Consider the following 25410-nt stretch of genomic DNA (forward strand, 5'->3'; position numbering starts at 1 on the left):
TCTATGTGATACAGTGCATTTGATGTCACTATCTGTTAGGGAAAATGATCTTGGAGTACACACCGTTAAATGTTCTACCATTGACAAACACTTCGTGTAATTATACCATTTCATCTATGCGATATGAATGTATGTTAGTTGATTAGAAACAAATTATTAGAGTTATGAATCACAGCCAGCTCAAGGTGCCTTATGGATCAGTAAATAAGTCGAACGCTGCAAATGCTATTTATAATTAGCTAAAACGTAATTCCATTACGGTATGTATGTAAAGACTGGAGACCATTATGTTTGGTGTGTCATTACTACCGTACGTTTTACTTCCAAGTATAATTTTCCCTTAATTCCTATTATATACTTTATACGTTCATCTCAACACTACCGCGATGAAAACGGACTCTTCCGTTGTAAATATTTATTAATCATAAAAATTCAAAGTAGATAGTGTTAACAGTGGAGATTCACCGATCTTAAATATATATATATTTTGATTGTACGCTATTGACACCAATTAATAACGTGTACTACATCTGTCGCGAGTAGTGATAAGATGATCGTGAACGTGTAATCGCATTCAAACATGCATCTGACTGATTTTATACTTTTTCCTTTTTCCCTTTTACACACACATATGACACATATACACACACGCATACATACACACACCCTCTCTCTCTCCCCCTCTCTCTCTCTCTCTCTCTCTCTCTATTTCTTTCTCTCTCCCCTCTCATGTTCTTCTCTCATTTAGACGGTATTGCATAGACTATGTACATTGCACGTACATACAAGTTTCTTCTAGAAATAACGTTGTATACCTAAAACTAAGGTTGAATTTCGGTAAAGCGTTATTTTATTATATTTTTTTCATACCATTAACAACAACGTACATGTAAATGAAGTGAATTCTTGGAATATTGAGATTGGATGTTAGTGTTCACTTTTTTTTCTTCGTTACGTTAGATATACTATAGTATTAGTAATGTATTCGTTTTACAATTTACTATTCTTACAGTTTGCATTCGCACTGGTTGCATTTCTTTTCTTTTTTTTTTTTTTCTTTTGAAATCCGATGAATTTACAGCGAGTGCATTGAGATTATCGTGAAAACGTTCGTTTCTAGGTATACAAACGAAAAGAAAGAAAAATAAAAGGAGGAAAAAATTGTGTACTTAGCATGTGTCGTTCCTGACAAACTGATCTGTCCATGAAATGCAGAATTGAACTTTACAAAGAAAACAACGTGCTGGCGATAATCAAATTCGATGAAAATTTCTTAACAGCTTAATTGTACGTACGATATCCGAAAATGCGTTCTTGAATGTAAAAGGGCGGAAGAAATCGCGGAAGAAGGTAGAAAAATGAGAAGAGCGAATTATTTTGAAAGATTACGAATATATGGCACAATAGGAAATAACATGCAATGGGTGCGTTTATATCCTCCACATATCAATTGATTTATTGAATGATTGGTTATTTGTAGAATGAATAGGGTTAAATTATTGTTATTTGGAGGTCAAATTGGTGAAGAAGAAGGAAATGGAAAAGTAAGAAAGGAGGAAATGCAATTGCTCGAAGGAAACGTAGAAATGTCTAACGAAAGTGCACCTTTCGGTTTTCCAGGACGTGATAAGAGAAAGAAAAAAAAAACGTTTCAGTGTAAATGTAAAAAAAAACATCTAATTGTTGCGTGAGCGATACGACATTGAAAATTTTTGAGTATTCGAGCACGCAAATGATCGACGAGCTTCATGTCGCCCGTTGTCGTCGTCGTTGTCATCTGAACTGGCACGTACAACTTCTATTGCTATGCGTAATAAGGATAATTATTTAAAAAAAAAGAGAGAGAAATAATATAATAATATTAATAATAATCATAATAATAGTCAATAATAATAATAGTACTAAATAAAACTGATGTGACAATAATAATATTAAGGATAATAATAGAGATAATAATGACCAAATGAAAATAAGAATATGCATCGCATTTTTAACATTTCGTTAAGTCTACGTGTTCTCGAGTAAATTACATATATGTGGCGCTATGCAAGATACATCACAATATAGTTACACTGTACATTCAATAGTATTGACACTTTTTTTGCGTCGGTCGATTTCTCCCTCTCTCTCTCTCTCTCTTTTTCATCCTCTCAATACCGTTCACACTCTCGTGCTTTCTTTCTCGATCGACGAACACACCGCCGACGCAGTTGTACAAATTCATGTATATACATAAAATAAATTATTATCAACATTAAGCTATCCTATCTGCCGCCGGCCGCGGTATTCGAAAAGCACCCGACGAAACGCGGGCACAGATATATCGAGGATACTGGCTCTCTTTATAAAATTATATTAGGTACCTTGTATAGAATTGCACTGATTATAAATAACAAAAAAAAAAAAAAAGAGAAAAGAAAAAACGGTGAAAAAAGAGATGTAGAAGTTATCGAGTTTTTCACGTCGAGCCAACTCTGCCGACCCGGGAACCGGAAGGGACGTCATATCGCCACAAACCTCCGGTCCGCGAAAACGCTATTTGGCACATAAGTATTATCACATCGAGCTCCCGATTTTTCCAGTTTCGGTACAATTCGTTTTCCCGAATTACATACGAGACTTTACGCCCTATAGTTCTATATTGTTTTTTCTCGTTACGAGACGGTGCTCGTTTTTTCCTCCTTTCCTTCCTTTTTTTTTTTTCTATGACATCCACTAACATCACGGTAAACAACGGTCTCTAGATTCTCTCGATCGGCTCCCATCAGGTTGATCGTGCTTTCACGAATTCGCACAACTCGAAGGAAATGAAAAACGGAGAAAAAATGTAACAACGTGTGTCCGGAAAACATCGAAAAACAAAACACACAACGTCGTATTAGAATTTGATTATTCGTTCGTTTACATCGTTTACAATAAATAACGCTAATTTCCCCGTCCGTAATTTTACGCAATAACATTGTACTAAAATTGACGCCGCGCGTGTCCCTCTCTCACTTTCTCTCTATTCATTCTTCCTATACATACACACTTCCTTTCCTTCTAATAATACACTTCGATTACTTCTCCTTAGATTTTGTTTTTTTTTTTATTTAGAAAAAAAAATTCTCTTCATCTTGCCTCCGCTTAACGCTATCTCCGCTTAACGTTAGGTCCATAAATTAATCGCGAAAAATACTATAAGTACTATAAGTGTGTTTTTAGACGCGAAACGAAGTGGCCACACACCCCTGTGACTCGAGCGGGTTCATATCGCGTGACGGAATGTGGAATTCCACATTTTCTTCTCGTCCTCTGTCCCGGTCCTCGTGCGATACACCGGATATCAGTGATTGCATGTGAATATGAAAAAAAGGACCGTCCGCCGTGAACGTGGGATAACTATACGATCTAATAACGCGTGTTGCCGCGTATACTCGGAAAACGCGTGATGCTGCAGGATACTAACGGACCACAGCTTTTTCTTTTTTCTCTTTCTTTTTTACTTCTCTTTTTTACGTTCAATTTCTTACATTTTATCTTTTGTTCATTTTTATTTCTGTCGTTTCTATTTATCTTCGTTTCTCACGTATTGACACGGCCGACCGGAATGGCGTATCGCTATAGACGCGCACGCACACGCACACGCGCATACACACGCAGACAGACAGACAGACAGACAGACACACACACACACACACACACACTAGAAGGAATAGGAACAAGACTTTTTTGGCCGCTCATCGTATTTTCGTACACACACTCACGCACGTACACACAGAAATACGTGTCGCGATCGTCTCGCGGTGTGTTGAAACGCGGCTCATACGAAACACGATAGAAACGAATTCGATCGAGCATCGGCGGGAGAGTGCATCGGATCGATCCTTCTGGCGCGCGCGCACACATGTGACACATGGCAGTCTTACGAAAAATCAGGTATGTGTGTATATATATATATATATATAAAATGTGTGTGTATATATATATCGTTTTATATTTGTATTTATTTACCTCATTTATTTTTTATGTATAATTCTAGCGTTCATGTTACTCTGCGCTCCCGCGTACGGAAAACACCCGCGAGATGGATACCGACATACGTTGACACGCGAATCGACGTTCGTTACCTGATCGAGAATTCTACTCACGCGCATATCTCGTTACCTAGAACGTTACCTAACGACGATTAGACCTTATCGTTCGCAGATTTGCGCCGCCTTGGTCGCGGTTTTGATTACACCAACGGAATATACCATTGGTAAACTCTCGTGCCGCCGTCGTGTTCATTGTCCCGTCGGCATGGATCAACCGTCGCGCCTGCTTTCCCCACCCCATTCCTCTTAGTAATAGCATAAGCAAGCAGGAAACCATCAGAGCTCCGCACGATGCCGTTATCCACGTCGAGCTCACGTTCACCGGTGTCCCGTGAATCGTTCGACGTACATGTATACGTAGCGCATAGCGAGAAAGGGTTGGTTGGCCGATATCGGTCACGTGACTCTACATCATGACACTCTGTCCCAAAGATTCGAGTCGTGATGCATATGTCCGAGTTACGCACGATCTTTCAGCCATGTGTGCACGAGCAACGTATCTCATAACGAATCGCGCGACGTATTGGGCGATACGATGACGCGACGACGGCGGATCCAAGGAAGCAGGACACATCGCCGCTCGAATCCGCGGGAGGGCCTCCACGCGTCGTACGATGGCACAGAATCGTTATATATCACAACCTCTCGAGCGAGGCTTCGAAACGCTCAGTCACTCTTCGAGAACGTTTTTCTATCCCCCGACAATCGACTACATATATCGTTCCCACGTTCCTGTTCACGCGACGATACACGCGTTCATGCGTATATATTCCTTTCACGCGAACCACCAGAAGTTTTACCAGAACAACTCGTGGCCGAGTCTCGACGTTGACGCTGCTGCTGCTGCTGCTGCTGCTGCTGAAGATGATGCTCCGGGCGGCCATGGCGGCTGACCCGGAGCTGCGGTTCAATCTTCGTCGTGATGTCGCGGACTGGCGTCGTAGCCACCGATCGAGCCCGAGTTCTCCGGCGAGAAGTTCATCATATCCGACGGCGATAAACTGTCTTGCGTATAGTAGAACGATGGATGATCGGAACTGGGACCAGCCGCACCGCCGTTCAACATGGTAGCCGGCGGCGACACGCTAGGCCTTGCCGATGGTCCGGCCGCCCCCGTTCCCGGATGATGTTGCGTGCTAAGGTCCGAGCCCACCGGAGACAGGAAGCTCATCTCTGGCCCGCTGTCACGACACCAGAGCTGCCTCATTTCCTGCCGTCGTTGCCGCATCAGCGACTTATACTCGGATATGCGCATCTTCTTCCCATCAACGATGCAGGTGCGCTTTGGTCGCGGCCTGTACCTGTAGTCGGGGTGTTTCTCCATGTGCAACTTCGACAGCCGTGATTGTTCCTCGTAATATGGTTGTTTCTCAGAGTTCGACATCGCTTTCCATCGAGCACCTGTGCAAGTAAAAGGAATATCGTTGAAGATGATCGTGAAAGCGACACTGGCTTTCTAATGTAGTAAGAAAAGTCTATTCTATTTATTATATCTATATATAAAAGGGAGTTTTAAAAAAGCGTTTCTGCGAGGGATGGTAATGTTGGGAAGTTAAAAATTTCGAGAATCACAGGATCGATCCCAATGTTTGCGTTATATCACATTTGAGGGGCACGGGAAAAATACGACACAAGCGATGAGATCTTTAATTTAAGAAAATCATGATTGAAAATTTCTTACCGAGTATTTTCGATATGTTGGAATTATGCATGTCCGGGCAGGCTTTCAAAATTTTCCTACGCTCGTCCTTGGCCCACACCATGAACGCGTTCATAGGCCGCTTGATATGTGGCTTGTTCTCACCCTCCCTCTTCTGCTGTCTCACCATTTTAGCTGAACAGAGAGAAGACGTGTTAGATGTCAACGTCGCTTGGCTTCCTCCCGTGAGAAGCGAATCTGATTTCGTGAGCATCACCTGGCGCTCTCGAAACAAAAGCGTAACGTCAGCCTCGTGGCTCGTCAAAAGACTGCTTACCTTTTTCCGTTATGTCTTCCGGTACCTTGTAACCCGGCTCCCGCCACACTGTAATTTCAGAATATCGCAGCATGTTATAATTTGCAACAGCAACTCCGAGCAGATTATGAGAAATCATCGGAGCGATCCGAATGCAACATCGTTCATCGAATGGGTATCCCTTTTTACGGTTTATTTATCATATCGTTACAAATAAATTATTTTTAATCCGGATTTTAATAAAATTTAGAACGTCTAATAGTTTAACGTCATTTTGTCGTATTTTCCAACAATCTAATATTTCAAATACCAACGATGTATTTACAATATCCTCTCAAATTCTTTTAATTTCACAGCTGTGTCATTACTTTTTCGGGTCGGCGATAAGGCAGTACCAATAATACTATCTCGAATTAGCAGAATAATGAAAGTAATATAGCGCAAAGGATGAGAAAATGTATTTACTGTGGGGCGTGGACAGATAATCCTGTTCCTCCTGCGCAGCCTCCTCCCGGGAACCGGAGTGCTTGATCGGTCGTTGAGTCTGCGGCGACGGAGGCATTGCACCAGCACTCGGTGGTATCCCGTAAATGCCACGCATAGCGAAATGCTTTTCGACGGCGGCAACCGCGGCGGCAGTCACGGCACCTCCTGGTCCAGCCGCTTCGTCTTTGGCCATTACCTTGCCCACTGTAATGATATGTCATAAGCCAGATAAGAAAAGATAGAGGGAAAACATTTATGGCAAAATCAACGTATCACGCTAACGTCATCGTCTTGTCTCATTGTACAAACAAGCAACGATATACCGCGAGGATTGCACCATCGACCGTTCCTCTGATGCTAAGATGTTGGGTTAGGTCTTTACTGGGTGAGACATTCGATATCGTAAGATTATATCAAAGGAAAAGTTTATTTTCAAGTTATCGAAACAAGCGATGAACTGATTAGCTGAATTGAAAAATATCTCTCTCAAGCTTTCTTTTTTATACCAATTACTAAAATAATATTGCTTCCTCTTTATGTTTCATACTAGTTTCTGTGCTATTTATACTTCGTACTTTATACTAATTTACTTGCTCTTTTTGTTAATTACTAAAGGTAAACAACATTTTTATGCCGCAAAAACTACACACTATATCGATCCTTCTTTCAAACAACATTTCTATGTTGCAAAAACTATATATGATATCGATGGTTTTTTCAAACCAGGAAGCCGACGAGGAGAATTTACGCAGCAATCTAATATCCGAGTGACAGCTCGTGGAATCCGCAGGCTCGTTTCTTCTTCTGCTTTTTATCCCATCGTTTTCCCCTGCCCGTGTCTTTTTCCTCGAGGATACGCGGTGCACCGAGCCTTATCTTAGAATCGCGTTACGCGTCGTTGATTGTGCTTTAAACCGAAAGCAAAAACCGGCCGCGAAAGGGAACAGGTTTACTTGAGGGCAAAAGAAAAGAAAAAGCCGATCGCGAACAATCAGGTAAACGCGCGCGCATACCCGAAGATAATTAACCGTACGTTTCTGATCCCGCCGCGTATTCTATGGGGTATTGATCGAATTTTTTCCGGTTGGTCCCCCACGGCCTCGCCTGTCCCCCGAAAAGGGTACACTTTGTCGCGTTTATAAACGCCAACGACCAGTGAATTGCGTTTACCGATCGGACGAGAATCGATACATCGATATTCTACTTTCGTGCGGTCGATCGGAATTTCTATCAGACTCGCTTGTACTTTTAATGATGAAATTCATCGTGATATCTATACGAACCTCGTTAAAGCAGCCATCCGATTAAAGCAACAGATGTTTCGAACGTAACTGGATGCTATTCTATCATGGTTTCGCTAGTTGTTCTTCCATCGTAATAGTAACCATTTTTTTATTAATTAAATCGCGACGTACGAAAAAATAAGTTTGTAATTCTGATTCACATTTTTGTACATAGTAGACCTCTTTATTGTTAAGGGAGTTACGTCGAGTGTGTAAAAGATGTCTATTTTGTATTTTTCACAGTGTATGGATGAACTATTTCAATTTAACGGAAGATGTTACTTACTTGGCGAGGAGAGGGTGCTCAGATGAGGTGGCAGACCTGCATAAGGAAGGGTTGTGAGATAATTCCGTGGCATCGGTAGACCAGGCGGAAAGAGTTTCGGCGCGGTCGCCGCGACTGGTTGCTCCTGTTGACCGCTACTTCCGGCCCCTGTCGAGTGCGAGTCGCTACCAGGTGACGAGGAAGATGCCGTGGCTCCCGACGACGAGGATTTCGGCTTGGTGAGGTTGAGAGGTGCGTCGAGATCCTGCAGAGGAGGTGCGGTTGGTGCTACGGCGGACGAGATCGGCGTCGGCGACGCTTCCTTCTCCATCTGCGTGGTCATTTGCGCGAGATGCGCCGTCGCCCAGCTCGGTCCTTCCCGGTGACTGCTGATCATCTGTAACAATCATCGTCTATCGTTTATTTCTACGAAGATCTTGACAATATGTCAATATTTCTGTGCCTTTTCTCTCTTTTCTCGTTTTATACGTCGCATCGACTACTACAAGTTCAGCCTGTATAGTTACATTTTTTCACATGTTTTTACAACGTAAGAGCAGCGTCTAGACTTATACTATGATTTATAATGTTTATTTGTGACAAACGATTTAGATAATACTGTGGGATGATGTAAATAATACGTGCAAATGATATCGTACAAGACGTGAAGTACATTCGTAACATCGAGACGTCAAGACATGATTTTTTAATGGAAAAATAAATCGAAAATGGACAACATCTCCCCCTTGAAAAAGTCGGCTTTAAGAGCACGTGGTATTCCCAGTATGTCTGTAAATTAATAGGAATAGTTCAAAGCACTGTAACTGAATGCTTAAAATACCGATCTAAATCAAACGCATACTAACTGTTGCCAATGTAATTTGCGGATCTACCTCTCGCAACGGTCGAACAACTTTGTTTGCTACCCACGACGGATCACTGCCACCTCCGCCAAGATCATATTTTTAGTAATAAATTTTTTCCCAAGGGAGAAAACCATCTCGTTAATGTGACGTTTATACCGCGCTGCCTGCTGATCGTCGATCGACGCGCCTCGAACCGTGAATTTCCGCGTTTCCAACTTCCTTTTTTTATGCCGTTTATCAACCCACTTCCTTGTCGGTGGCGCCACCTATGTCGCGCAACGATGCTATGTGAATTTTTCATCGGATCGAGCGGATGGTGAACCGCCTTTAAAGTTTAAACGCTCGGTGCTACGCGTTAGGTGCGCGTACACGAGGCTTGGTATAAACGTTGATCAAAGTCGAACGCAGGAATGAGCGGGGAAATTAGGATTGCGCTGGGTTTACGTACGTTAGCGATCGAATTGATATGTTTGTTGGTGGTGGTTGATGTCGACGTAGCCGGCGGTGGCGGCATAGGCGATTGCACCGGCAACCCTCTGAGCTGTTCGAGAAACGGTAGGAACATCAAGGATTGCGGCCCCGACATGCTCAGCTGGCTCTTTGTCATCTGAGCCTGTAGCTCCTGGATGTTGTGCTGCATGATGTGCTCTTGCTGCCGCTTCAAGTGCTCCGTTTGCATCCGTTGTATCTCGATTTGCTTCTGCGAGTCGACGGTCATGTGCGCAGGATACGACTGCAAAGCCATGGGACGAGCAATTAGAGGGATGATGAATCACGTTGTGGCGGGCAAAAAACAGAGAATGAAATTTCCCTTCCATCTTTGCTTTCTGGAAAACTAAAGACAGCGTAGCCCGCTACGCTCGGGTATTCATTTTCTGCTTTTCAGTTGGAACGACAAGGACGAGGAAATGTAACGTGGGAAAAATTGTTAGATTCACGGGTGGTTTAATCTTTCGAGGAAGAACGATAATATTTCCCTTTATTCCGTTTTCCTCGCAGCGTAACGATGTTGTTTCAGATTCGTTTCGAAATTCCAATGGAAAATTGATAATTAAATTCTGTTCTTAAACAATTTCGTATAAGCACGATCGAGTGTCGTAGAAATTTTCTCGACTACGCACGGCATAAAATGTAACGAAGACAGGCATAAGTATATTCATATGCAATTTACACGTTCAAGAGGAAACTTCGCAATGTGTTAATCCTACAAATGCATTATTATCGCACAAAGTGTCTAGTATTTGTAATCTCAAAAATACCTATACATTTACGAATTACGTTATTCTTTTCGTTAGAAAGATAGTGGAAATAGATGATAAGAATGACCTGACATCGATTCTCACAAATAACTGCACATGTACGTATGTAAAATAAACATAGATATTGTAATATAGTCGAAACTAATCTAAAACCATGATACAAGCTACGCAAGGGACAGTAATATTTTTCCACAAACTTGCCGTCGACAAGGCAGCTACGCGATTTATTACCGTATAATTTCCTCTGTAACACCGATAACGACAGCGTCGATACGCTTTCGCAAACGCAAGCGCAATACATATTTTAACATTCAAACTATAATTTAATCTCCATCGCGTCAAAGTTTCAGCTATCGTTATAAACCAAGTTTTACCAGGTTATTCTACGCGACTATATTTTCCACGGAAATCGGGACTAAAGCTCCATTTTTTCTTTTTTTCTTTTATCTAAGCATCGATTCACGAAACCAGTTCCAGTCCAAGTTTTCCCAGAAAGCGTAATAAAAGACGCGATCGACGCACCACACGAGGCATTGACTTTAATTATTGGTTATCGAATGCGTAAAACGGAAGCTAGCTCGAGCGAGAAAAACGCGACAGAAAAACGAACGTTATTTACCTCGAAGTGATAACGCGACCAGGAAGGAATCTGCCAGTTTTCTCTTTTAACCAACGTTCTTAATCGTTCTCGTCCATGCTTACATAAACGTACCTACTTTAGCTGTGTAGCATCGATGTCAATCGCGAGATATCGTCTAGGCAAATGCTTGTTTGATGATCCATCGAATATTCCGCAAAATATAACAAGCTCGAGTGATATTCACGGTTTATTTCCCACGAAACTTCCGACTCCGCTTATGCAATGTAGATAGTGCGGAACGCATTATTTATGCTTATGAAAATTTCGTATTATGCGCATTATTAATTCACTCGCGAGCGTAACGTAACCACGCTTAATCTTTTTTCTGTTTTCCATTCTTTTCTTTTTCACGCGCCCCTGGTGATCGCCGCCGCGACGATCGTTCGGAACGGATTCGACTCATTGTTCCAGCAATTTGCATTGAATGCCCGTGAAAACCTGCAGCAAGCGATCTTGAACACGTAATCGGGCCGATATTTTCGATTGTTCCGTCATTGTCGCACAAACGATTCGTTGTATAATCCGAATAGGGAAACTGGGATGATCGGCGCTTGCTCGGCGCTTTTATTGCGTGGGTGTGACGCTCGAGTTTTCGTGCTTCTAGCCGTGTTTCGTGGGTTAATTTAAGTTTTCGCGAATCGTCGAACGTTTCGTTGGGAATGTTAAATGTAAATATCAAGGAATGCGGACAGGATTTATTATTAACGCGTTCGTGGCTGGTAATTTTAGGGAAATCCTGAAGTAGGAAACCGCAAATTTCTGTAATTACGACAAACATAGCAACTTGAAGAGTTCCCTTCAAATATCATTTGGAGTCGTTGACGTAATGTTGCGGTTGTTAATATGTTAAACAAGAGATATTAACATTCGGGGGTGTAAGTAGAGGAGCGAGTAAGCAAAGTTATACGAATGTTGGGGAAAATCTGGTTCTAATTTAGCATCGAAACATGCGTGTTGCAGACTAATCTTTGGGAATAGTATGTGTTTCAAAGTATACGGAATTTTTAAAAACAAGACTAGTAATTTTAATGCAACGTTACGAATAGAAATAATATCTTTCTAGTTAAACTAGTCGATTATTTATAGTTCTATGGAAGGCGAAATAATATTAATCATAATCATCTGCGTACAAAATATTTGAGTGCACATTGTATACAATAAATCCAATATCCAAATTTACATCCCCGTGCAGTTGTACAAATTTCCATACCGCGGGGTGTAATGATGTTCCAGATACGCACGTAATATTGTACGTAACCCGATAATTAGATTATTGATTATTTGCTTCGGCGTTCCAACGAAAGTACAATTTTCCTCCGATGCTTTTCGAGAAGTACAAAGTAAAAGCGTGTACAACGTTGACCCTTTTCCTGTGAAAGTAGGACGTAAATACACGCCCATCGTGGATAGCCAAGGGTTAAGGTGACCGCGGTTGGACCGGTAGAAACCGGGCCGAATGGAATATTTCTTTTCCAGCGGTGTCCATTAGTCAGAGGCGACTAGGTGCCGCTATTAATTCAACGAGACAGGTTTTCAACGCGGCTCCCGTTTCCACCACGGTGTAACAATTCAACGTGGCTAATATCATTGTACTTTCCTACGACCTGGCTGTGGTCCAGATATGCTTGAAGTTTAAAGTCTATTTTAGACGATAAGGAAGACGTTTATTCATCCAGCCTGGGCACCAGCTGAAACGTCACATATGCACGATATTAAGCGCGCGAGCAGGTTCCCTCTCCTTCATTCGTTTCTGTATCCTTCTATTTCTCTCTCTCTCTTCCTTTCTCTCTCTCTCTCTCTCTCTCTCTCTCTCTCTTTCTCGTTCTCTCTCTTTGGTTGCCTTTCGACGCGCGATTATTAATCCTCGACGCGGATTGTAGAAGATCGCGAGCCATGATTTACGATCGCCATAGGACACACGGATTCGTTTGGATAAACCGCTTGTATTCTTCGCAAAGGGTCGTTTTTCTTTTTTTCTTTCTGATGAAAAAAGAAGGAGGAAAGGAGCAATGTGTTCGGTGTTTGCCTTTCCTTGCAAGAACGTTACCATGTGACTTTCGACTTTTTTCAGGGGAACCTGATGATTCACGTTGTCGAGATATGAGAGGAAAAGAATGTAAAGTGTTAACGGTTTCGTGGAGTTATTTATAATATTTGATAAAAGCGAAGCAGAAGTCAAATTGGTCAATTTTACTGTTTACAAATTCCTCAATTTTAATGTCACAGTATGTGAATGGGGACTATGTTCTCAGAAACGAAAAGATTTATTTTAATGGAAATCAGTTTGGCTTCCGTGTAATGACGATTTGTAACAGCAATGCGAAATGTCGAAAAATTCATCGATTTATCTGTTGCGTGGTCGTAAATGTGTTGAACGATAGCGATTATTTGTTAGAGCTTGAAAGACGAGTCACCAGTTTTCTCGAGCTCTGTTCTTGAATGAACCGAGCTAGGCCACTTCATAAGGGAGTGCGCCTCCAAAAATATCACCACCATGAAAAACTGGCGAAACGATCGAGAAATATCACTATTCGCGCATTCTTGTCACGATGAAGGCGTCTTTCCCTAATAAATCTTTTTTGTCCTCGTTATACTTACTCTTTTTCTTATCATTAAGCGTAAAAATCATTTGCTTCATAGAAAGCTTCCAAGTGATTCTAAATATACATGACATTACATGCGTAGTGAAATACTTTCTAAACAATGAACATTAAATCCCTCGTCAATATCGTTACCATTCATTTCTAGTAAATCTAACTACAGTATCATTAACTTTCTAGTACCATTATCTTCGTCTACCGTAACAAGGAAATGGTTGCTACTTCTACTTAAAATCTAGACGATACAAATTCCTTCGAATACGGTCGCCATTAAAGAAGAAAACGATAAAAATATCCCCGCATTCGCTCATAAACAACGTTCAACCCACAAAGATCGTTGGGCAGATCGTTGGGTACTTTTATCGAGTACATCGATCGACGTATCTTTCGAGAGTTAGGCTTCATTGTTTTACCTGCATCGATGGTACGATATTCACGTCTATCGGTAGGATCCGCATATTAAACAGCCTCTGTATGGAAATGCACTCGTTAGCACTAATTATTCTTGCGGCCGCGCTAATTGCCGCGTTGTGTGCGCCGTAAAAAAACAACACCGTGAAGATCGCGAGAAAAACCGGCCGGACAATCGGTTTTTTTCCATTCGAGTCCTGTTGCTTATGGAATATTTCCGATGTTCAGGATCGTAACGACAATATTGCCAATAATAACGGATAACATTTTTGCTGGCAACGAGTTGGAAGAGGCACGCTTGACTCTCTGGAAGATTAACGAAGATGCGTGGTACCGATCTTTGGCAAACTGTCGAATAAAATTTTACATTCTGCTACGTTTGCTATGTTTTGTCTAAACGTATATTACCATTTTCGGTAGAGTATTACATTTTACATCGAATCGAACATTACTTTCAAGGTACAAGTTATCGAACAACTCGAAGTCTTATCGTATTTTAGTTTCGCATCGTTATATCGTTAGCAAACGATATTTAAAGCAACTAATGCTTTTTCAGACCCAAGTAAGAACAACAATAATTATTTTCCTTGGAAGCAAACAAAGTTCTGGTTGTAGAGAGTTAAGAAACGACGCGGTTGCGTGCGTTCATTAACAGATTCGTCGTCTCGGTCGTGTTAGTCGTGGTTTGGTGCGGCGACACGAAAACGCGAACAATGCCCGACGTCGGACAATAAACGGCTGTGCAATTTCAGGAACCATTCTAACGGCCTCAGCTATAATCGGCATACCGGCACCACAGCCAATGGAACTTCATTATTCATTTGCAAAGTTCAGTTATGCCGATGATACGTATCCATGACAGCTATACCGCCCACAGTGGCTAAATATAAACAGGCGGGGTGCCAGCAAGTTCCATTCACATTCACATCCACACACAAGGCGACGCGCTCGCCGCTTCAGTAAGTGAGTATAAGAATATGAGGAGCCCCGTTCTGAATATGCATCCGCGCATTGACGCCAACTGCACCGCCTAAACTTAGCCGTGCAATTACTGAAACATACCTACCCCCATAATCGCTCTTCTGCCGGTTATCTCTGCCGCCGCTGTTTTCGATCGGACCACGCGTATTCAGCCGCTGTCGCCCGATTTATCGATGCATTCGCGATGCGTCGAACCACGAGGTGTCATTCTACTTTGACAGCGTTGAGCTTGATTTCTCGTCAAGACGAGGCGATCGAACAGGACAGATATTAAAACGACGCAACGGGATGGTAATTTTAAACCACAGTTTTGACGAACGTTCGCCGCTTGACCTGGTCAGTGTTGACCGCGCGTCTTTCAATAGGATTGACATTCATCTTACCACTGATAACATTATCAGTTTCGGAATTTTTTTCCATACAAACGACGCGGAGTTTGACGAACTGAAAACGCGTGTTATGGAGTTCGCGAAATGGTCTTTCGTCGCGGCCGCGGCCAGCTAGTAACGAAAGACGAAGGCTAAAGGCCACGAAATTTGAATCTAGATTTAGAATCGGAGCCACTGGAGTGCAAGGGGACATGCACACCAGGGATGACGTAGATCCACCGGAAGCGGTTCATACTTCACGTGCGTTATAAAGACTGTCACTGTGGCACTGTCTAAAATTACGACGGGCCAGCCAACACAGTGGCTTGAATACAAGCCTAGCAAAAGCTGGATCGAAGATATGTACAATGTTTGCCGGACGATATACCGATCTTTTTTTTCCATCCCTTTATATGTATATACATATGTATGTTTTTTTGTCTTTGCATTCGAAACATATCGCGATGCATTTTACCCCTGCCACCTCCGAAACTGTCACGCGAATCGATCGAACCAGACGGAAAACGAAACTCGAACGAAACGCGGATTCCCTCGTGAAATATGCAACGCGAAACAAACGAGCGCCAACAGAGAGAAAGAACGGACGCGACAAAGAGGAGCCGTTGGCCTGCACTCTTAATGGAATTTTAAAAGAGCGAAGCCAGAATTCGACGACACGCAGGGGTGGCCTGGGGGATACATAAATTATGGACCGCTTTGAACGGGATTCGCTCGGTAGCTCGCTTCTCCCGTTGCTGGCCGCTTCTGCAATGAAACTTGTGAATGCGGAATCTAGGGCAACCGGAAGCGGTATTTTCGTGGCCGGGCTTTTCCACCCGGGGAACAGCGCGTTATTTTGCCAGGAAGGCCCACCGGCCATCCAGCACCCTGATAGATTCTTTGCCTCGGAACCATGAAAAATCCAAGTCTTCGACAACGTGCATCGATTCCGTGGCGACGCTCGCGGGACGAGAATCGTTGCTGGATTCTTGCTCCACGCGATTCCTCTTCGCGATTCTATTTGTACATTTATATTGGATTTTAGGGTTTGTTCTACTGGATTTCTTTTTAACTCGATGGTATCACGATTCGTTGATAACGAAGTTTCTGATATCGAGTTTGTCACTTGTTGGCAGAATTTTCGATATGATCGATTTTAGAGCTTAATCGATTACCGAAATACTTTTATAAGATAAAAGAAACCGAAACTTCTATACTCGTGAAATGTACAACGTTTTATCGTCGAAAAAATTGTATTCAATTTTATAAGCAAGTCTCGAAGTGTTGAAAATATAAAGCTTTCAGAATTAGAAACAGGAATATTCATCCAAAGTACATTCATACAAAGTAACATTAGACAACAATTAGTCAGAGTGAATTATTCTACCATTACTGCTTCTTACCATGAAATTATACTTTATCTTCCGTATATAACTCACTTCTCGTTTCTCTCGATTGCCAGCAGTGTATATCATTGTCTGTCAAGTTTGAAAGACATTAACTGCCTCGTCGCGACAGATCGTAATATCAATTTGCAATAACTCTATCAAATTTGAACGAAGTTTGCTTCTTGCTTTGCCTCTATTATCATCGTCGTTGACATTTCCTCCCACTTTAAGCGTTTCAAAAATTTTACCTTTTTTCTACGTTTCGTTATAGGCGAGAGATCCCTTAGGACAGAAAATGAAATGGCTATTTCGCGTCCCTATACCCCAACCCATCGTTGCTACGCCCTTTGACGGAACAACATCCAACGATAAAGAATAATTTGTTTAAGCGGAATCACAGGAACGACGCAAACGGAGTTCGACTGACTACAAACGGCGGGCTCCCCGTCGGTCTTCTGGTTCCGAGAAACGCGTGAGCACGCGTCAGAGGCTATACGTTTGGTATCGACATCGCGGAATCCATAATCATAGATCACAGAGAGAGCGAAGCACACACGTAGAAGACGGTAGGCAGTGCGGCGATACGCTGCAACCAAGATATTTTCGGGCGACTTTATTGGCCGATGTTTATTATCTATTCCGCCGCCTCTAATCCTTTTGATATTCCCCATCGGCGGATAAACAAATTGCACGATCACCGCGCGGCGTGCTGCGAAACCTTCTCCCGGGGTCAGCTTCTCGAAAGCGGTAATATTAATAATTCCCTTTGCACCGCCGCGGCTCTATCGACTACAATATTATCCGACTAAACGGACCCGTCTTCCATACCGCTGCAACCAATATACACACCAGCCTTTCAACCACGTCACAAAGACGACTTTGTTTCGTTTTCATCTGGCGCGACGTCGCTTCTCACCGATTGTGCTCGCGTCTGGAGAACAGACCGCGTTTGCCAATCTTTCGGATGGATTAGATATGGTTACGTGCAAACAGTACGATCGACTGACTATGTTCTTACTTGTCTGTTCGCCGTTTTGTACATGTCGACTCCTTCCTTTTTCTTGGCAAATAATTTCCTTGGCGAATAGACAATTTGTTAAATTTGTTAAATAAATCGAAATTTATTAGGAGTTTTAACATTTTTGCAATTCGATATGAAAGATATATGTGATAGGAGATTGCTTTTAATCGATATTCTTGAACGACTTGTTCTATGCAAAAATTCTTGTATGTAGATACACCGAAGTAAAATACGCACGGATGTTTGATAAATTAATTGGTTTTCTAAAATTGTATTCTGTAGACTGTACTGTACGCTGCCACGTTCTACGTGTGTAAGTAGAATTTCTTTTTGTTTAGTTATACATATAAATGGCACGAAAACATAGTAGATTGTAATATCAAACTTGCGATGCTGATTTACGGGTCAAGTGCACTAACTGTATATAAATATTATGACTATGAGTTGTTGATATCGATATACACGTGTCATGTTTCTCTGTCATGAAAAAGAAAATGTTATAAGTATGCGGTGAAATTGTAACTATGTATTTGTGTGAAATGTTAACAATAAAACTGTTTGTCTCGGAAAACATGCTGGATGCTTGTTTTGACTTCAGAGAATTCTCTTTATGAATAATACTTCCTTATTGCAATTATTATACATACATCAACATCAACGCCGACATCGATATATATTTTTCACAGTGGACGCAAAACAGTTTCAGGAGGATAGAGGAAATCTTTCTTCGATTTATTCTAAACGAAAGCTGAACCCCCTGACTGGTGACGCGGGAACTAAATGAGGCGGCATAGCATGAAATAATATTTATGCTTCCGGAAACGTACGGCGCCTGTACGGCACGAAGCTCATAACTCATCGGCAGAATGTATCAATGAACCGTAGAATTCCTTTAAAAAGCGTGCCATTCGTCTTATTGTAAAATTGTATTTAAAAATTGAATCAATCAGATCAAACACATACATTCTACTTAAAAATTTCACTTACAGTAATATTATACGTAATCGATAATCATTTTATTTTGACTTAATATTTAATCCTTTTATTATTAATACCTACTAATATATATTGATAAAAGATTACTACAAATGTTCCAACGCTTTCGCGAGCAACTATACGTTATATCGACGCTCGTAAATGTATCGTCGAACGCATCGTAAGATTTGTGTGCGAGTATTCAGGAATTAGACGTCAAAGTAGATAGATCAACTTAACAACTACCGTTGCTCAAATCCTAATTCCACCCCAAAAATCTCTTCTCTGGGGCACTCGCTGCTCTCGTTAGGACGCTTTAACCCGCGTATCTCAGGAGTACGCGAACGTAGCATAGCACGGACCACACGGTAAGGCGAATAGAGTTATCGTGTGTTCAGTACTGTTGAGCGTGTACGGCAAACACCGCGGCTGACGTTAACAGCGCCGGGAATACTTTATAAGCGCGCCGGTTTCATCGCCTTAAACCGCGCACTCCGTTTTATTCGCTGTCCAACGCCGCGTTCTCTTATCTTTTACGATTCCCTGTCCACGCGTTCCACCTCGTCCATGCGAGCTGACACGAATACCGTGGCCGACAGCGAGCGTGTTCAAGCGGCGTTCGCACTCTCGAAATCGGCGTCGCGCACGAAACGATGTTTGTCAGCGCGTGCTCGGCCGCTCGTAAACATCCTACCAAACGTTCATCGTGGTAATCGAACTCGTGTAATGGAACAATGGATAACGGGTTGTCGACACGAGTTTATGCAATCGAAATTATGATTCTGTTTGACTTTCGATCAGGAAACGATTTGTCAACGATGTGATTTTGGTGGGCGGTGAAAGAGATTTAGAAGTCGTAAATTCAGTACAGAATCACAGAGGATAAAGTAGTAGATTATAATCTTGTAATCATTCAAATTTATATAAACACGTGACCATCGACCGTGTCGATCATATGTATTCAATGAGCACAATGATCTAATAACTTTGCCACAATAACTATGTAACCGTGTAACTTTTTAATAGTGGTTTGATCATAACCATATAACTGTCGAATTGTGTTTTGACGAGACTGACTTACCAACGATTCAGATAATTTATCAAGCACGAGAATATAAATAATTAAAATTTCAAGAGTTCGCCTGAATTTTTCGCTAGAGTAGTATACCGTTGAAGGTTTTTACGCGAATAAACTTTCTGTCCGAATTAGGGGTAATGGGGTTACTTATACGAAATTGTGACGTTATGATAAAATATTGAATACTCCATAGACATACTCTGCTTTGGTTATTCTCATCCTTCTTAATCAGATGCTCGCTTTATTTATACTTTTAAAGTAGCACATAGATACGATATATTATAATAATTCGATATTCTATCCTTCATAATCTCCATTCGATTTCCCTTTAGCTCATAGATGTAAAACAAATTCGCTAAAAGCACGCGTTCATTCGCCAAACCGCAAGGAAATTCCAAGTAGAATCAGACAAGGCGCGTCAGCCTACACGTTCACAACGACACACATTATACATATTTCTGTTGGACGTTCTACACGCTGTACGTATAGCATTCTTCTTTTATTTTATCGGGCCACGTCTCTGAATCGCGTTGCTTCCATACCCGATGGTCCAGGGACTGCGAGTTGCATTAACAGCATTAAAGATCGTACGATGATGGTGCACGGTTGACAGCGGATATCGAGGAGAATATTCCTCTTAGCGGCTGAAAGCTAGAGACGCGCGTCGGTCGAAATAAGCCGCGACGATGACCCGACTGTCAGTAGGATTATTGTCTTTGGCTTCTTATCTCTGACGGGGAGCTCTTTCTGCGAGGATCGTCGTACGTGAAACGACGGACGTGGCTCCCTTGGGACTGGGGGACGTCGGGACGCGACTGAACCAACCCCGTCACCTTTCGAGCAACTGAGCAGTCCTATCGTTGCTACCTCCTTTTCGTCACGACTTTTCTTCCTTTCTTCGCTGTCGTCGCCACTCTTTCTCTCCCTCAGTCTTTTCCCTCTTCTCTCTTTTCTTTCTCTGGTTATCCTCTTCCGTCGATCCCTTTTTTCGCTTCTTTCTCTGCTCTGCTGCCTTCTTCCCTCCGACAGCGATCCATCTCAGACGCGTATTACCAGCGACTCTTTTTCCGCGCCCAACCCCTTTTCAACGGACAGCCGCGAACACAGCTTGCGTTTTTTTCGTCTTTGTCCTATCGTCGCTGTTGCCGTCAACGTTTCGCCTCTTCTCGAGAGGATTCTCCTTCTCGTCGACGCGGTTTCTTCCACCCGTCAACCACTACACCGTTGCTCTGCCATCTTCGACACCTCGATTGGTTTATGGGAACGTGGCGACGTGCTCCGTTGTCGTTACGACGGACGTATCGCCGAGGAGTGCATTCCTCGTGAGAGTGTCGACGCTGTTGTGACGCTCGATTTGAAAAAATATTTATTCGAGAGGAGAACGATGGCTCTGAGAGAAAGCGAGGACGTGTGTATATGTGGTTCTCTTCTTATTGGTTCCTTTTTTGTTGGAAAACTGTCGAGTTATCTGTGGGCGATGATTCGTCAAAGAGGTATTCGCAAATTTGCTCGTTTTGCGAGAGTTATATACGCTGAATATGAATTGTTCGCGTATAATTTGGCATCAGTCAGAATTATTATGCTATAGTTTTAGACAGCGCTGTTTCAGGTGATATACTCTCCGGTCGAAAATAATCTTTCAAATCTAAAATAATCATCCAAGGCCAAAGAGGAATATACCTAGCGATACTATTTGGCTACTCCGCTGCTTCGTTTGTTGTCTTTCACGTTCATTTGTTTTAAGAGTTTGAAGCGCAAGCTCGTAGAAATACAACTTTTACAAAAGGCGTAACAGTATTGCAGAAGCTGGCATGTGTTGTTGTTTAAAATTATAAAACTGACTTGGATAAATTAATTCTGCCATATTCGTACTTCTTCTTTCATCCTATACGTGTATCAAACAACAGCCCGAAATCGTTCGTGTTACATTATGACGAACAAGCTAAATTAACGATATAACGTAATCTCTAAGCGTAACGCAACGCGAACAGCTTAATTTAGATAATACTATTCACTCAGTTCTTGTCCTTTTGTTTTCCATTTACCTACTACCCTACTAATTGTAAATACTTCAGTCACCTTTGAATAGCATCTGAAAACAGCTGTCCACGCAACGAAATCGCTACGGATTGGGTCACTCGTGACGTCGTTTACAGCCGGGAAACCAAGGGGCATTAACGTTCTAACACCACCGTTAACGAAGACAAAGTAGAGGAAGCCTCTTAAGCCCCGAAGCTTAGCTCGAACAGTACTGTTTTAGATGCTACAGCATCCCATCCGACGTTCATCGTCCAACTCGAACAAGTCGATTGTTTCACTCGCGCGTATCACGTATGTATATGCCTCTTTAAATAACAACCAAGACATTGTCAAGAGATTAATCAGTCGACCAGTGATGATACAATCGTCTTCTCTGTGTTACTATAGTCGATTGCGAACGAATCACGTGAGAAGCAGAACCGAACTTGTTTTCCAATAACTGACAATGTCGCTATAAACTATAAGTACTTTAAAAATGAAAAAGTAACGAACCATCGTACCAACACTTTTGTATTAATAGTTTCTATTCCCATCTCTGTTCTATTCAATGGTCGACCAATGACGTTCTTTCTCGCGCGACACTGACTGTATCCGAATACTACGCATACGTTCTCCTAGATCGTAAATTCGAATTCTTAGAACCTTAGAAGTACGTAACCAAGCGACAGATTCGACTTCGAATAAATTCTCGACGAAGATTCGATCGTGTAACGTTACCACCATTGGGTTCGTCGCGCGACCTTACAAATCGTCATCCAACGACACCCAACATCTGGTAATTCGCTCACAATTAAAACAACGCTGGAAGATGTCGTTTCCTCTCGTCTCCGCCGCCTAGAAAGTGATTAATTCCTAACAAGGCGAGCTTTGCTCTCGCCACTTGAGCGACCACCGCGGCACACGGGGTTGAGAGGTAGCGCGAGATCGGAGAAGGACGAACGAGTGGAGAACGACGGAGTAAAAAAGGAAAGGTAGTGAAAGAGAAAAAAGACAGAAAGAGAGACGGTAGAAAACACTACAATGCGGAGCGCCCACCTAGCTACTACCACCACTACCCCACAACCTCCTTCCCCCTAGTTCGAGCTCCTTGCCAAGGGGAGAGGTACAATAAACAGCCCCTTGGGTTCCGCCGACTTTAATTAATTTTATATGTGTTGCGGCCACGCGGCCGCGAGAATGAAGTCACAGGGCACCACCGAGCTGTGTTCCTCCTCTTTATTCTCTGGCTCTGCCCCCTCGAACTCCCAGCAGCCCTCGATATATAGTCGCGTCTCCGTTTCCACGGTCTTTCTTTCTCTCATGGTAATTCTCCGTCGGTTGTTCGAGCCGAGCCTCGTGTTTCTCGCGCAGAGAAACAGAGAGAACTCCGGGGATCGCCACTCGAGAAGGAGAATAATACCCAGGATGCACGTGCCACGGTGGACTCTCTTCCTCTCCCCTTGGTAAACCGCGATTGTAATTCATCGTTCCGCGACGTTCGCGCTTTTCTTTGTACGCCAGCCACTTTTTTTTACCATCGAGAACTCAGGGGAGAATCGTTCGCGGCCGACCATTCTGGGTTTTCTATCGCTCGTTCCTTCGAGTCGTGGTATTGCGGCAGGTTTGCTCTGTTTGCATAGAAAAATGGCAAGAGAGAAGATACGTATATCGAATCGCTGTTTGAACGAGCACGTTTCGTGGACGCTGGGAAATTATGCGCACGCAAGGAGCCAACATCCGGCTGGAATGCGACATTGCTTCGAGGGAATGCTCGAGCTTGGATGCTTCTTCGACTGATTGAGCCGCGCGATCGGTTAATCGGCTGTGGAGAAGCGCGCTCGCTTCTTCCTGTGCTCAATTCTATCGCGCTGCGCGATCTTAATTGATACGCTAAGCGTTCCCTGGATTTTTCTCGATTCTTTTATTTAATCGGCTCTATGTTCGTCGAGTCAGCCTGTATGGGCGATTGTTTCTTTATGTGTTTCTTTATGTCGAAGTTGTGTCTTCGAGGAGGATGAAATTGCGATGATGGTCGAGAGATGCGGAGATCGGGCCTCGTAAAAGTGATCGTGAAAGTGCGTTAGATGAACAGGTCTTCGATTTAGTGAAAGATAATTCTATGTAGCTCGTCTTGGAATTCATTTTATGCGGCCTTAAACGTTTGTATCGAAATTATTTTCTTTGGCAAAGCCATTACTAATATTTTTGCTAATTTGTTAATTTAACTAGGCGTATCTGGTCAAAAGATGGCTTCAAGAAAAATGACTTTTAGTATTTAACAACCAGGCATCGATTTCACAAACGTTCGAAATATAAACCATTATATCTTCGGTTTCAATGCAGATACAGCTTTCTTATTTAATGTACGTATAGATAAGCTATTTTCGTGCTATATTGCAGCAACGACTTGATCTAAGCGAATATCGCAGATACGTTCTGTTGACTTAACATGGCAGATTTATCGTTAAACGATTTAATTTTCATTCATACTTGGAAAATATTTCCGTATTATTATCATATAGATTACACGTAACATGAATGTAAATGATAAACATAATTCTTCCAGAGATCCGAGTATTGACGTTTTTATGGATATTGATCGTCTGAAATTATATTGCTTCCACAAGAAAAGTTTCCCTTGAAGATACGATTACATCGAATGTGTTAAATACGGCTAGTATGGTGTTCACAGACCAATAGCTTAATTATGATTGATTCTATTAGAACGTGTTGTAAAATATACAATATAGCAGAATGCATACCTGACACGTGTTTCAGCATTCTTAGTTGTCATACATCACCGTTTAGTCAGTAAATCGCTACTAGTATCGCTAGTAGGCATGAAATGACAACTGTGAATGAATAACGAATAACCTACTCGGGATAAGGAGAATATTTAATAAATGATAAGGACATTTCAATAATTGAGTGAGACTTGAATTTCACATCTGAAAGAATTTACTGTAACTAGTGAATGTAGAACAAATGAATAAATGAATTACAAATGAGTCGTAACTATTATGAATGATATGCGTTTCTTTTGTACCATATTGTGTAAAGTTACAGAATATTTCATAAACACCTTTAACAGAATATTTCTGGCGTCGTTAATATAGCAATTTCCGGAATACTGAAAAACATCCGTTGTTTATTCGTCGCAGGGAAGTCATACAAATTTTTTAAAACCTTAGGTCATCGTGTAACTAATAAAATTTTATCCGTTTCTCTTTTTCTCACAATCTTTTTCACAAGATTTTTGCATGGAAAAATCATCATTATCCTGTATTGGAATCCTGAATCAAAAAATATATATTTTCAGAGCAGAGAAAGACGAACCAACAGCTCGCCGCCAATTTATTTCCAACACCGTGAAAACGTCACGTGTGTTCAGACGATCCGACAACAAATCGTTCCAACATGCCGAGTCGCTTCAGAAATTCGAAGGAGATCGACCCTCCGGTTCGTTAACGATTTCATCCACATTGTGTGTCCACGGGTGGAACAGTTGTCGCGTCGCCGCGTGCCATGTATCGTAAGCTGATATGAGTCGCGTTCCGGCGCGGTGCATCTGTACAGAAATATGCAATATTTATTTCGGCGCACGCGCCTCCACTCGCGCGTCCCGCCGGCGAAACGTGAGAACCGAAATAAAGATTCGGACGACACGCGGGAACCGGGGTAAACCAGAAATACGCGTGAATTGAAACTCGCATCCTGGCAACGCAACGGCGGGAACACC

At 42.2% G+C, this 25410-nt stretch overlaps 1 protein-coding gene across 8 annotated transcripts in view; it reads right to left on the reverse strand.

Annotated features, from left to right (window-relative positions):
* Positions 1-2873: 2873 nt before the first annotated feature.
* The window catches only part of LOC126876887 (transcription factor SOX-6), a 323573-nt gene continuing 301036 nt past the window's right edge, over positions 2874-25410 (reverse strand). For 7 of the 8 annotated variants that reach the window (XM_050639726.1, XM_050639746.1, XM_050639723.1 and 4 more), the window contains 6 exons: positions 9380-9664; positions 8087-8462; positions 6497-6721; positions 6053-6100; positions 5758-5910; positions 2874-5477 (listed from right to left, as the gene is read on the reverse strand). In XM_050639726.1, the coding sequence (XP_050495683.1) occupies positions 4984-5477; positions 5758-5910; positions 6053-6100; positions 6497-6721; positions 8087-8462; positions 9380-9664 (1581 nt within the window). In that variant the 3' untranslated portion in view covers positions 2874-4983. The remainder of the gene's footprint in view (positions 5478-5757; positions 5911-6052; positions 6101-6496; positions 6722-8086; positions 8463-9379; positions 9665-25410) is intronic. The other variant, XM_050639735.1, reaches the window with a different exon arrangement.

The sequence above is a fragment of the Bombus huntii genome, chromosome 2 (assembly GCF_024542735.1).
Source record: "Bombus huntii isolate Logan2020A chromosome 2, iyBomHunt1.1, whole genome shotgun sequence".
NCBI lineage: Eukaryota > Metazoa > Arthropoda > Insecta > Hymenoptera > Apidae > Bombus > Bombus huntii.